General features: G+C 38.3%; 1 protein-coding gene across 1 annotated transcript in view; it reads right to left on the bottom strand.

Moving 5' to 3' along the window:
* Window positions 1–15227, bottom strand: part of tbkbp1 (TBK1 binding protein 1) — a 65915-nt gene that overhangs the window by 17845 nt on the left and 32843 nt on the right. The window contains exons 3-6 of the mRNA XM_034119922.1: window positions 10714–10839; window positions 7726–7830; window positions 4030–4177; window positions 1203–1405 (exon numbers count right to left, since the gene is read on the bottom strand). Coding sequence (XP_033975813.1) covers window positions 1203–1405; window positions 4030–4177; window positions 7726–7830; window positions 10714–10839 — 582 coding nt within the window. The remainder of the gene's footprint in view (window positions 1–1202; window positions 1406–4029; window positions 4178–7725; window positions 7831–10713; window positions 10840–15227) is intronic.

Genomic DNA, 15227 nt, shown 5'->3' with positions numbered 1-15227 from the left:
TGTGACATTGTAGTTTTTTAAGGAAGTATATTTTATGTTGGCTTTGGACAGGCTAGCTGTTTCCCAATGTTTCCAGTCTTTGTGCGAAGACATAAGAGTGTTATTGATATACCCATCTTTGACGAACAATATTGAGTTCAGCATGTTTGAAAACTTAATGTCCTGGGTTCAGCCGGACTCTGACACTGATGTGTTGGGACCTGTCCACAGCTCAATGCCTAAAGCTTAACTTTAAATTGGCAAGGTCAGGGATTTGTGTCCCACTGGAGCCAAAAATATATGTCCCCCGCTGGTGTTGTAAAGCTGCTGGAACAAAACTCTTCATCTCTAATATGTTGTGTTATAGGATGACCACCACTGTAAGTATGTGCAGCGCAGAATGTTAAGGATTCTGTTCATGTTGGACAGTTCTGTAGCATGCCAGTTACGACAATAAGCAATACTCAATATTAAAAATGTTGTCTTTGTCAGGGGTCTGGTGATCTGGTGTTGTCCAGAATTGTGCAATATCAACTTTTTAGGGATAGATATAATGTTTTACACATCTCTGAACACTTTGCATTAATCAGAGTTGCAGTATTGTATTATAAGACAGATTTACAGTTGGGGCTGTACCGAATGTCTTTACATTTCAAGCTTCTAATGAGGTTTTTAATGGAGCTTTATGTCTTTTGTCATATGTTTTAAAAATCATCGAACATTATCCTCAATTTGAATTCATCAGATTCAATGAGTCAGTCCTATATTTTATTAAATCAACTTTGAGTGCGTCCGAAATGGAGATTTTCATTGTTAGTAGAAAAGTGATGGCATCTTGATGCAGAGCAATTGCAGATACAAGTCGTTTACTTTAATTGTGTTAGCCAAACGTTTTTTTCTAAATGTGGAAAAATATGAAGTTTTTAAAAATATGTTGTTAAATCTAGTCCTGTCTAAATTATTTAATCAATCCTTTTTCAAAATATACATTGACTTTACAAAGCTCTTATGTTATTTTACATAACAAATATCATACATCTTTCTCTGCAACTGTGCAGAAAAAAACGGTTTAAAAGAATCTAAAAGGTTCAGGGCTTTCGAATATTGAAATAATATTTTTGACGAAAAGTTTTAATTTTTGAAATCTTCTGTACAGCCCTTTTTGCAGTATTCTTTACATGATTAAAATGATATAGATGCATATAACTGGAACTATGACTGACCCTGTCCCTCTGGCTGTTCTGCAGCATCCTCATGTCCTCCTTCAGCCTCTCACACTCCCCCTTCAGCTCCTGCTCCCTCTGACGCGCCCCCTGGGCCTCGTGCCGCGCCCCCTCCAGCTCAGCCTCCAGCCGCTGCAGCTTCAGGTCGGACAGAGCGTCCAGGCTACGGGAGCTCTGAAGGGTCAAAGCAGGACAGTCCAGCACTGGGAGGAAAAAGAGTGAAAACAACTTCAGAACAAAACATTTTCTTAGCTTTTTACCCTGACTAATGCAGCTCTTGTGTCCACGGCTGTTGTGTAAAGAGTTGACTTCTTCAAGGGCAGCATCTTTCAGTTTGTACCTGGGTGATGTGATTTGCGTGGGCATGTTAGTGAGTCAGCTCCGCTCATACAGACTCAGTCCTTGAGCATGAAAACACTGTAACAGTGCATCATCTTTTGTATCTGAGCTCCTGCCTCCTCATTGGACACGTACAACGGTGCACACATACTGTAGAGTGATTTTGTTCTTATATTCACAACTCACTTACTCCTGACACACAAATTAATAATAAAAAAAAGCTATTCATTTACAGTTTTCCATTAAATATGAGTTTATGCAAGGTATACCATCAGTAAAGGCATTTGTTGAGGTGGCATTGATACATTTCTTCCTGGTTTCCATCTGCCTCCCACGTTTTGGAAGAGGGCAGAGATTAGCACACACTGACTCTAGATCAGCTTAAAGAGGACATATCATGCTAATTTTCAGGTTCATATTTGTTTTTTGTGCCTCTACTGTCATGTTTACATGTTTTAATGTTCAAACATTTATTTATTCTTTCTCTTACTGCCTGTGGTGCAGCACCTCTTTTCACCCTCTGTCTGAAACCAGAGTCCAGTCCATTCTGATTGGTTAGCTGGCCAGCTCTGTTGTGATTGGTCAACCGCTTAGAGATGTCCCTCACCTTAGCCTACCACGTTCAGTGTATTGGAGCATTAGCCAATAGAAACGCGAGAATTACATAGTGATGGGACTCTGTTATGGAAGCAAACAAAGGAGTCCAATAGAGGTGTTTCAGGCAGGGGGCGAGTGTGTGGGAGAGAAACTCCCTCTGGAGGGAACACAGGGATTTTAGCCTTTGCAGACCATTTACATGCACTAAAACATATATAACATAATACAAAAAAGGGAAAACCCCAAAAAGCACAATAGGGCCCCTTTAAGTTAGACACAATCTCCTCTAGTACTGGACTGCAGTTTTTAGCTTGTAATCTATGATGCAATTTAAAAATAACAAAGCCTTGTTAAGACTATATTCCAATATATTAAGCAGTTTTTTTGCATATTTTTTCTTCTTTTTGCTATAAAAGCAGTGCAAGTGACCTGCCTTGTTTGAAGAATCTAAAATGGGAATGAATTTGCATCTGAATAAGTCGAATGATATCACAGGTTTCCAATGGAGAGTAATTACAATATAGATCCCTCTGCAAATCAAGGAATCCTCCATTTCTGAGTACCCGGCTCTTCAGATGTTTTGAATTTCTATCACAAGCACCCACATTGATCTGGAGGTCTCTTTTTCTGCGACAGGGGAGTTGGAATAAAACGTCCAATCTGCTTCCCTCTAACAGGCCGAGGATCAACTTGACCTCAATTAAAATGCTTTTTCAGGCCAGATTGTTGGATTTGATTAAAGATTCAGAGAAAAGATGAGTGGTGATTAACAGAGATAAGTCGTATCTTGGCAGGTTGATATGAAAATGTTTTTTCTTACTATAAAGTAAAGGTATCAGTGTCAAGTAGTGATTCAACGAAAAACAAAAATAGAATTGTGCAGATGTAAGTTGCATTGCTTTGTTTACAGTCAAAGCTATCATAGTGGTAATCTTCAAAGTTTTCTGAAATAATACTCTTTCTTAATACTTACTTTAAACCGTGATTGCCTTGGAAATATAATAAAACCGGAGGAACCAAAATCAAATGCACTAAAGCGCCACAAACAAAATAAGGTCAATTTAAAGGAAGTAGAATAGAAAACATGTTAAATGCATTTCCTGTTTCTATCAGATTGTCTGCTTTTGTCTCAATTTGAGTATTTATTTATTTAATTTGGACGGTAAACATTTTTTTGGATAGGTTGTTATAATTTAGCTACATCTTGTACTGAAAAAGTTCAGGGAATTATTTTTAGATTAAAATGACTATTATTTTAAATATAATTATTATCTGTCTTAATTTAAGAAAATACTTTTAACATTTAACATAACGCTAATGCAATTATACCCAAAGGACTAACGGAAATCTACTAGTTACATTTTACTGAAAAATAAATAATACCCTGCTCTCCAAAAATGTCAATAATCACGGCATTGATAGTAATAAAAAAAGGTTGACAGTATTGTTGCCCTCAGAATATATTTACACTGAAATCATTATGCCATGACATCTTAGCTAGAATCTCAGCGCTTGGAGGGTTACTTTAAAAATGTTATAAATGTTGGATAGACCTACGGTATAGATGAGCTTACAAAAACTATTTTAGTTTAATGTATGAATTACAAGAAAACTGTATTTTGTTTAAATAAATCAGGTGTCCACCTACTGCGTTTAAAAAACAAATTTTTCAAAGTAGCCTGAATGAAAATGCAGGCAGTACGTCTTCCTATAAATTATTGATCGTTATTGATACATTGTAATCCCCGCTTTTTAAAATTGTCGTATTAATCTGATTGTGTCTTTTCTTAATGTAACTGTAAGGGAATACAGTTCCATTTTTGTATCCTGATAACATTACTCTATTACTCCCGAAGTCTGTCTCCCGAAGTCTGTCTCTAAGGTCACTCACTGTGTGCGTCAGGGCCGGCGTGCAGCTGCAGGTACTGCATGTCTTTGCTGTGCAGCTGCATGTTGAGTTTCTGCAGAGAGTTCTCCCTTTGCCTCAGAGCAGACTCCAGGCCCAGGATGCGCTCCACGTGCTTCTCCACCAGGCTGGTCTGCAATCACACACATTCATTTGATTTTAATCCTATAAAGATTTTAAAGTTATGTGGTTACTTTGCTTCTTTGTAGACCAGAACGTTTGTAATCATGTTCAACGGTGCTGAATATCAGTATCACTATTCTACGTTAGTTTCCTGGCACTGAAATTATTATTATAGTGTTCTTTAGGACAATGCTTTTGGTTTGATATTTAATCAGTTTATCTGTAGTTACTGTACAGTTGGAAAAAAACAGCTCATTTTGGCTTTCACTTATAAACTATGGTGGATAAAGTTAGCAGTGATGGTTCCTTTTAACTTTAGTTTATCATCCGCTGTGTTGTGCCAGATCTGGACAGATCCATGTCAGTTTTCATGTGTGCTTCTATTTATATGAGCAGGTTAACCAAAATTGTGGGAGGAGGGCAGAGTGGCGGGGATGAAAGTCAAGGGTGTAGTAGGTGTGTTTTAGCCCTTCACGAACAAATTTAAGAATATTTTTTATTTTCATCTAATTTTTTTTGCCTAAAATGTAGATAATACACACACATCATCATCACCATCATCATTTATACAGTATATATTATGTAGATGAATGACTGGAAGGTTAAAGGACAATGAGGCCCAGTAGGTACAGTAGTCGGAGCCGGGCTTCAGCTGACATTGACACTCTCTCAGCCCTCGGCAGGTGACACTTCCAACGTCTCTGGCGCACCTCATTCTATAATCACCCTGCCCACATAAAACTGCTGAGACGGCTCGGCATGAGCTGCTCAACGGACTAGCCTCTCATATGAGAGGGTTTATTATCACAGAGGGGATCTGGGAAAGAGCAGCCAGACAATCTGTTCAGTTGGAAGCGTCTACCTGCATGGCCCCGATCGACTTTCATTTATGACTCAGTTACAGAAGTGTGTTCAAATAAGGAGATTTTCCCAAAATGGAAAACAAAAGGAGTTGATAAAGGGAGAAACTAAAAAATATAGGTTAGTATGTTCTAAATTCTACGAATTTGCAGTATCTTGGCAAGATGTGCAACATGTACATTCAATCAAGCGATTATTTCTATGAGGACTCCTTCTGTCTCTGAAGGACTGTTGACTCTGTATAAGAAGTAATGAATACATGTTTGCTCAAAGGGCAATTACTTTTAAATGTGCAGAGTACTCTAAAGTGCCCAGTCAAATTCAGAAGGGAGAAACAGAACAACAATACGCTGCTGTTCCCTTCCTTTAACATTTCCATGCGATTATAAAATATTACCCAATGAGGTTAAAGGGAGAACGTTTCTTTCAACCGAAACATAAACATTGCAATGAATCAAGAAATACATTGTGATGACGTCTATGAGCAGTCTGTTTTCTATGGAAGCCTGTTTGGGCCACAGGAAAAAAGATTTAAAAAATCCTGTAAGTCAATATATTGACTTAGCTATCTCAATATATTGACTTAGCTATCTCAATATATTGACTTAGCTATCTCAATATATTGACTTAGCTATCTCAATATATTGACTTAGCTATCTCATTATATTGAGTTATATATATATTTTTTTTATTGAAACAATTATGTCAAATACAGAATAAGGCACATAGACATCAATGTTCATCATATAAGCGGTAAAACTTTATATTAAGGTACACAAATTCACCATCAACTAGTTGTTAATTAACATGCATATTAGCAGTATATTGGCTCTTTATTAGTCATTATAAAACATTTATTAATGCCTTATTCTACATGACCAGATTCTACAAGTAATCTGTGTATGTTACACTTGCATGTATGAGATCATTAAGTGCCTTGTAACTTCTTTTTTTATAGTTTCACTCCGTTTGAATGTCAGTGGACTGCAAATAAGTCAATAAAGGAGCATGGCTGCTCATTCCCTGGCTCTCAAAAGAGTTTGGCTGGCTGTTTTAATCTATGTTCACACTGAGACAGTACAACACATAGAGAGAACATGTACTTGTGTAAGTACATACAAGCAGGTCACACAGTATGATCACAAATACATAAAATCTGTTAAAAATCTGTTTTTATTAAAAAGTACAGGCTGCATACTGTATATGTGTTCTCAGCCTTGGAGAAACTTGACATGTTTTGGTATGTGTCTGAACCTCTCTTTAGTGGTTCATTAATAAAACAGATATTTCAACGTGAGCCTACTTTGTTCACGTACTGTTGAGGTTAATTTCAGTAGTTGTGTGCTATAATGTATTTACAAAGTGTGAAGAGGAGGCAACTTTAGAATAGGGAACCTGTTCAGGTCAATTAGAGTCAAATTACTAGCTTATTGGTTATGAACAAGACTTCACTTTAAAATAGGGAACTTATTCTTAGATATAAATACCTAATTTTGAGTTATTTAGACATATTGAGGAGAGCATATTAAGACCAAAGCTCATGTACAACAACTTTCTTACTTGCAATAAATAAGCACTAATTAGAGGGTTATTGAGGAAAAACTCTCAACTAATGGCCTATTACTTGTAGAATCTGGTCATGTAGAATAAGGCATTAATAAGTGTTTTATAATGACTAATAAAGAGCCAATATACTGCTAATATGCATGTTAATTAACAACTAGTTGATGGTGAATTTCTGTACCTTAATATAAAGTTGTACCGCTTATATGATGAACATTGATTTCTATGTGCCTTATTCTGTATTTTACATAATTGTTTCAATAAAAAAAATATATATAAGTCAATATAATAATATATATTGTATTGAGATAGCTAAGTCAATATATTGAGATAGCTAAGTCAATATATTGAGATAGCTAAGTCAATATATTGACTTACAGGATTTTTTTTTTCCTGTGGCGCAAACAGGCTTCCATAGTTTTCAAATAGCCAGTTTACAATACAATTTAATGAAAAGCATTACTGTAAGCTAACTGCTAACCTTTGCTAATCTTTTGTCTCTGAACATAGGATAGACGGCTCGGAGTGGCAGTGGCTCAGAAGGTTAATGCGATGATCGACCAATAAGAGGGTCAGTGGTCTTGGACAAGATGCCTAACCCCAAAATTGCTCTCTAGTAGTATGTAAGTGTATGTAAGTCGTTTAGGATAAAAGTGTCAGCTAAATGCTAATAACACTTTTAACTTTAATATTTCATTTGGTTATTATAGTGTAAGAGTGGCAGAGATTTTAAGAAGTTTTTCATAGAAACGTGGCTTTAAACTGGATAAAAAGTTCATTTGTGATGCCATTACAAATGACGGAATGACCAGGACTGTTTCCATGTCTAAAAATAAGATTTCTATGGGTTTGAAAATTCTTGGAAACATTTAGTACAATTTTAGAACCCAACTCAACTACATATTTAACATAGGTCTAGTCGTATTTAGACATTTGAATGCATAAAAGTTACATTTGAAACCTTTTAAAGTGTAAGCATCACTTATGTATACTCTCAGTTCATAATGTCATGCATTACATTTTCTATTCAGCGGAATATAGCTGTGAGAATTTATGAATGAGCCATATGGCTTCAGCTACAGTAAAGCTACTTAAACATGAGTGCACGGTGCAGTGGACTGAGTGGTGTCTGACCATCTTGTCGAGATCCCTCTGGAGGTTGCTCTTCTCCATGTGAATCTTCTCGTAGGCCTGGATCACATCCTCCAGCTGCTCCTCTCTCTCCTTCCTCTTCTGGAGCTGAAGACACAAACACAGAAAGAAAAGCTGAGACTGAAGAACAAAAGGCTTGACATACATTTGCTACTTTCTTCTTTGTCTGCTTTCCCACCAAATGGGGAGAGAGGGAAAAAGAAACACATCAAAAAACCTTCTTCTTGTGTGAGGCGTCAAATATGTCTCTTAAGAAATTGTTATGTAACCAAGCAAATTTGGGACACTGAAATCCTGACACCTCCCCATCTCGCAAAACGGATAAATCATAATTTCAGCTATCATCTTAACCCTTGAAAAAATGGATGTCTTGGTGATCTGTCACACTGTGACATAATAAGGGGGTGGATGTCACGGGATGCCATAATCACATACTCTTTGACAGATCGGAGAGCAGTGACATGCAACAAATGGAGGGAAATAGAGATATTGGGAGGCAGGCGAGGACGTGTGCTTTTTTGATGAAGAATATGGTTACTTAGAAAACATGGAGAATGAGAGTGGGAGCAGAAGCAAGGGAGTGAGAAAAACAGAGAGCCAGCGAGGACAAAGAGGTATATGCCACTGCTGTGAGGCCAATATTCACTGTGGCTATGGTAACATATGCTTATGGAAACCTGACACTGAGGTGTAGGGTGGCTTGTCAAACACATCGTGACTGAGAATACTCCAGAGCTACTGTAAGGAGATTTCAGAAATGCAAATGTGGGGACGGTGCCAACGGTTCTTATTTTTCATTATTTTTGCCACTATGTCTATCAGTAATAAGAGTTATGCTAAGGTTGTTCCTAAGCTCTTAGAATGAGTAAAATCAGCAAGATTCCATCCAAATGTAGCAAAAATATGGACTGAATTTCCTGAAAATCTGCAAAACCAGATGAGAATGAATCCGTGTTTTTCATCCAGACTCTTCTATTCTCGTTACTGGATGTCGTGCCTCCTCCTCTACTCTCTCCAGAAGGCTTTCCAGAGGAGCTATGGATGTGTTCTTTGCGGAGTAGTTTTCAGCACTGTGACGTACGAAAGAGGCGTGACGATGGGCAGATGATGCAGCTGTGCCACCTTCATATTTAATTGAAGTTACTCTAATTGAGGCTTCAGTGCATGGATGTCTCATTTTGTTCGATGCCTTTTGCCTCGACTCTCTACTCGTGTCCCTCCCGTGCCTACTCCAATCGCATCTTAGGTTGGAAGGACTAAGACATGAGAGAGGAGGAAATGACGTACAAAAAGAGAGTTGACACTAAATGGTTTGAAGGCTGGGCCTATTACCTCTCATGGTTTCCTCTCTCTGCACAATGTGTACAGTTTCTTGCTTAAATAATACCTACCATACTGTCTCCTACTACTACTACTACTACTACTACTACTACTACGTACTACTATTAGCCCTAATACCACTACTAGATGTGCTGTTATGTGTAAACTCAAATTAAAGGGGCCCTATTATGCTAATTGTTAGGTTCATTTTTGTCTTTTGTGCCTCTACTGTGACATGTTCTCCTGCTTTAATGTTCAAAAAGGTCTTTATTTTTTCTCATATACTGCCTGTGATGCAGCACCTCTTTTCACCCTCTGTCTGAAACCAGAGCCCAGTCTGCTCTGATTGGTTAGCAGGCCGGTCAATCGCTAAGAGATGACCCGCCCGTTAGCCTATCATATACAATGTGTTGGAGTGTTAGCCAATAGAAGTATCAGTGTTACATAGTGATGTCATTATGTTACGGAAGTAAACAAAGGATTCCATTGGAAGCATTTAATGCAGGGGGGAGTGTGTGGGAGAAAAACTCCCTCTGGAGGGCCTCAATTGAAAGTAGATTTTGACACAAACACGCTGCAGTGGTCTCTATCAAGAGGGAAAGAAGAACTTACTAACATCAGTTGATTTTGAGCTTTAGGTCTAAATACTCCCAAAGATTCAATGTACACACTGCATGAGTTCAGTTCATCTGTTTTGCCCGCATTTTATCAGAAAGACATCAATACGTTATTTTGCCTTCTGCTTTGTGACCTTTAATTCCTGTAAAGCTGTCAGACCGTGTGACATTGTGAATTGCTTCTGCTGCTCCTATAAACCATATCCTTCCTCTTTCTCATTTTCGACCTCTTTTTTGTGTTGTTTAACCGCTACCGTTTTTACCACTGCCTTCCTGTGTGGATAGTTTCTCGTATCTATTTCTCAGCGCTCTAGTTCACACAGTCATAGAAAGTTGCAAGCAAGGGGAATGAGCAGTCCAAACACATTATAGTCGCTGCCTCTCTCTCCTCTCACTTTAGCACACTTTTGGAAGGGAGTTGCACTCAAGGGAGTTACTCATATAGTAGAAAAGTAGTACAACTGATACTTGGTTATTTTCAAATACCTTCTTGTTTTCTATCTTAATTAACTGAATAAACTAATAAACATCAGAAGCTGTCATCCCACATACACTTTACTTTCTTCTTTTTTAAGGCGTACACATTCAGCAAAAAAAATCCTAGCCAGGTTTGTTCCCAATTAAAGCGCATCTCAAAAATAGAACACCAGCATGAAAATCCCATGTTACAGCGCTCCTTGAACGGCTTCTTAAAAACACCCCATCTCAGTCATTTCTTGCTTGGGCGGCAGCTTTAGTGCTTAATTAGTTCTGGACATCTTTCAGCGTATGTCCAACAGGCTTGGCCTACATTTTTTCTTTTAATTCAATTAATATGCATGCAGGGAGGAATTTCTGCAGAGGAAAACCTTTGGTGTGATAAACCTTTTATTCTCCCACAGTTTATTATAATGAAATGTACGGATTTTCCTCTGCATGTCCCATCTTGGCTTTGCATTCTCTCCCCTCTCCTCTTGATCCACCCTTCCCTCGGTCCTGTGTCCCCCGCCCTCCCTCTCTCTGTCTCCCCTCTTGTCCTCATCTCTCCTCTCACCTCGTGTGTCAGGATGTTGACTCTCTGCTGCAGGTTTCCATTTTCGGAGTGCAGCAGCGCCGTCTCTTTGCTCTCAAAGGAGCAGTAGGAGTTGGTATCCTCCCCAAACTCATTGATCATAGGGAACTGCAGAAAAAAGAATCAAATTAAATGATAGTAACATAGAATTAGACATGTAATAATACGAATAAGTGTAAAGAAAAAAATACAACAAAACAGTGAAATAAACATTTTGCTTATTCATGCATTTGTTTGTTTGTGTGCTTACACCTCTTTTTCCTGCTGTTTTCTGCATTTTCTGCTGATTTCACACTGGGATCATTAAAGATTCATCTTGTATCAACTGCAACTTTAGTTTGTCCCAGATATCACTCAGGAGAACAGGGTGTTGAAAATCATGTTTTTTTCCCACATGAACTACATTTTATTTTCTACTTCTCCTTAACTTATCTGTGAATTTTACATAGCAAGTTGCTTCAATTGTACTTTAAGTAAGTAATTTCATCCCAGATATTGAAATCTGGGCTGGGTGTGTGACTCAGCTGCTCATCCATCCATCCATCCATCCATCCATCCATCCATCAGTAATTTTGTTTGTCCATCTATTCATAATTATTCACTGAACTCTATAACTGATAAATACTTATTTTCAGAAGTTACATCCATTGGCCATAGAGTGGTTACGACAATGTTAATTTAGTGTTTGTGTTCCAATCACAGACACTACGTATCAAACCAACTGGTACCAATAACATTTGTAAAGCAAAAGGTTAAGACTGGCCTTATTTTATATTGTGTTATGCAAACAAATGTAATGATAAGGCCGGAACCAACATACTTCATACTTCCTGTCTGCAGACCATTTGTTTCTACTGAAGAGGGTTAGGTTAGGGTTAGGTTTGGGGTTCAGAGTTGATAATCGTTTGCACTGGCATATTGATCTGTGGATGGGTGTTGCAAATGTGCGGTTTGTCTGGTGTTAATGGCCACTGATAAAAAGGTAACAAGACCCCATGGCGATCCTGACCGGACCAGTGGACGGCGAGGGCGGCTCTGCAGTGGGCTGTCAATCAAATGTTGTGTCTTCTGCCCTTTCCTCTATCCAATGGTCCAACGGTCATTGGACTATAGTCCCAAGGTAATAAGGTTAATAGATGGGTGGGATTGGAAATGATTTACCAACGGTGTGGTGAGACAACTTTCCCCAATGTTGTAGAGGTGCTGTTTTCGGTGCGTTTTGTCTCTGAGATATAGTGTTTATGGCAGATGGTGCAGATGTTTAGATTTAGGTTGGGGTTAGGCCTCAAATATAGTTTTATTTTACAAGAAGATTTAGTAACTTCAGCTGGTCGCTATAGATTTTAGCAAACATTACTCAAACAGGAAATAATACTTCATTTGTTGGGGACTATTTTCAGCGGTGGATTAATACACTTGGTGCTCTAGTGAGTGACTATTGAGTCAAAACTAATTACACTGCCTATGTTAATCATAAAGAAAGAACATGTCACTCAATGCAACAGTGTGGTTCTTTAGTGTGTATGTCATAGTTTTTGGACAACCAAAGAAGAATACAATATTTGAGGCTTTGATAGACACCATAGTTAGTGGAATCAGTTCACTGTTAGTTTTGTTCCTTTAATGTTTTTTTTTTACAATAAGACACACAAGGAATATCACCAATGTAATCCTTTAAAGTGGACCTATCATGCTATATTTGAATAATATAGTGTAGGGCCATACCTATATAAGGCATATTTTTTTTTTTTTGCAAAATACCAAACAGATCATGCATTTTAGCCATGCCTCATTTTGCTCAATTTGAAATTTTTTAGCTCTGTGTTTGTAAGGGCAGATTCTGTGAGAACAGCACCATCTACAGGCCTGGCGTCTCCAGCGCTTTCGAACGGCAATGGCCGTGGCTGTCTCCTCCTGATTGGTGGAGTTGGCCCAATAGCCGTAGCGCCACCGTCCTGACGTCAGGACAGTGTTCAAATCTGGATCAGTTTTTATCAGATCCGTTGCAGCCCCTTTTTTAGAGATTTGGGTATGGAGGAAAATAGAGAGGGTTGTGTTTTCTGACACTTGGTGAGTTCCCTGGAACACCGGGGACACATATTCATGTTTAAAAGACGTACAAAAGTGCATTTTGCATGATAGGTCCCCTTTAAGAACATTTTTTATTTATATTTTATAGCCTTATTCACAGGAGTAAACATATTTACTGTTGTATATGGTAATGCAGAGAAATAGATATGATGCAAACATTACATGTGGACATTTAAATTATGCAGAAGTAATTGCATTATATGCTGCAACGGTTATGCAGATATGCCTGCTTATGTAATCATAACTGCATTTTGTACCACATTTACTGTTACTTGTGAAGTAGGCAATTTGTCCCGGTTATAGTGTTTAACCGTTGTCTGCGAGCAGGCTGCGATAGAAACACACAAGACGAGTTATATAACTGCATGTGGTTCAACCTAAATGAACTAATTTACATTTAGAGTGCCTACCATAAGCAGGGAGGGTTTTTTATTTTCTGTATGAAGTCATTGCCGCTGGTGCAATGTCTATTTGAGGAGCAAACAACTCTTTTCCATTTAGCAGAACACCTCTCTCTGCTCAGTTTAACAGTAAATGTTCGAAACAAGGGCAAACCCCCCCAGGGGTCCCAAGAATCCTCATACTGCAGAGCATCGGGAGCTCTAACAACCTCACTTCAACCGATGTTCAGAGAACAGGAAGCACTTCCATCTGCATCATTACAGCAGATACATGGGCATCTTGTATTTAGAGAAAGCCTGCAACAACACCTCTTCTATAAAAAAAAAAAGGCTTGAAATAATAGACAAGAATACAGAATTTTGCAATTGGGCAAAAGGTCTTTCAAAGTAGGGATTTCAGCAGTCAATGTTGTGATTATTTTTCAATTGATCGAAATCCAAAATAATAAATAAATGTCACATGTTGTATTTACTGAGCACAGGTGTGAGTACTCCAAACAGCCAACATCCGCACCTGCTCTCCCCAAAATCAACACCTGTCTCTCCGGGAATGGGCCGCAAACAAAGTGCCGCTTGTGACTAAATCAACAGCGATGTGGCAGCCTGCAGCCATCAGTAACAGCTGCTCACTAAAAGGATGCAGCATTTCCGAACATACACATATGCCTGGAGAGGAAAAGACAACGTCAAACTGCATTTCCATCAGATTCTCTACTGAAAAACTAATCAACCATAAAATACCTTTTATGAACTCCACAAAAACTTCAGAAATAATCATCAATCTTTCATGCAAGTCTCCTAAAATCAAAGTTTGCAACAACAGTCGACTCTTACATCACAGAAGATTTTGAGTTTCCTACCAACAGTATCCCGCGTAGAACATAATAGAGCAACAGCTTGCGCTTTTTTGGAATTCTTCCTCAGCATTTTGATTCCTGCAGCCTCTTTGATAACTTTTGTCTTTTGAAGCATTTCCTTTATCTTCAAGAAACAACTCTCCATCATTGAGAACGGCAAGGCTTGTTAAAAGACCTCATGCACCTGAAGCAAAACAGAAGCTACATAACACTATATTATTTTAGAACAGCACACTCATTATAATAATAAGAATATCCAGGATTTTTTTAAATCTTTAATCCTCCTTTGTTCCTAATTAAGGCAATTTATCTCTCCCTTGCTTTTACCTTATTATCGCCCTTTAGTCCCTCATTTATTTGTCTGTGTCTTGCACTGCATTTCTGCCTGCTTACCTCCAGTTCCTCTTATATTTTCCACTTTCCCTCACTTTCTTTTCCTCCCACGCTATTCCTTTATGCCACCCCTATGTGTTTATTGGCCCAGCTACTGCTAGGATCTGGTTTTCTGCATCACCTGCTCTTCCATCCAACCGAAAAGTGGTCTGATTTCCACCACCAACCAAGCAGGCCTGGCCATGGAGAAATCTTTACGGAGTCACAGATTTTTTTGGGTGGTTAGTTGTGTGTGTATCTTTGTCTGTCCATGCTAATCTTGCATACTACTAGACACCATCAGCATCATCTTTTTTTAACTCATTTTTGACTGTTGGCTCAATTGCCTCTCGTGGTGGCAGTTATTCAAATGATTTGATACATTATTGACTGTTTTTTACTGTCATAGACTGCTGACTCCTCACTTCTCTAAAGCGACCGGAGTGCTTCAGTAGCAAAATCACAGTATATATTTCCCAGCTGACTCCTATTGATGTCACCAATAATGTTAACACAATCAATCAAAATCAATATTGGCAGTGTCAGTGGGTTTAAACCCGAGATAAAATCAATCAAGAAGAAACAAAGCTAGTTGGTCATATCATGAGTTCAGTATCAGCTGGACTGCATGGCCAAATGTTCACCTGATACCAAAACCAGATTTTTTGATTTATCTGAATAAGGAAACAGGGTGTATTGCATGGTGGTTGCATCGTACACTGCACAGTTTGGCCATGTTTCTTATTAAAACGATCCACCAACAACATTCACCATA

Source organism: Trematomus bernacchii, unplaced genomic scaffold, assembly GCF_902827165.1.
Source record: "Trematomus bernacchii unplaced genomic scaffold, fTreBer1.1, whole genome shotgun sequence".
Classification (NCBI taxonomy): Eukaryota; Metazoa; Chordata; class Actinopteri; order Perciformes; family Nototheniidae; genus Trematomus; species Trematomus bernacchii.
The sequence above is the reverse complement of the archived record's forward strand: the minus strand, read 5'-3'. Positions and strand labels throughout refer to the sequence as shown.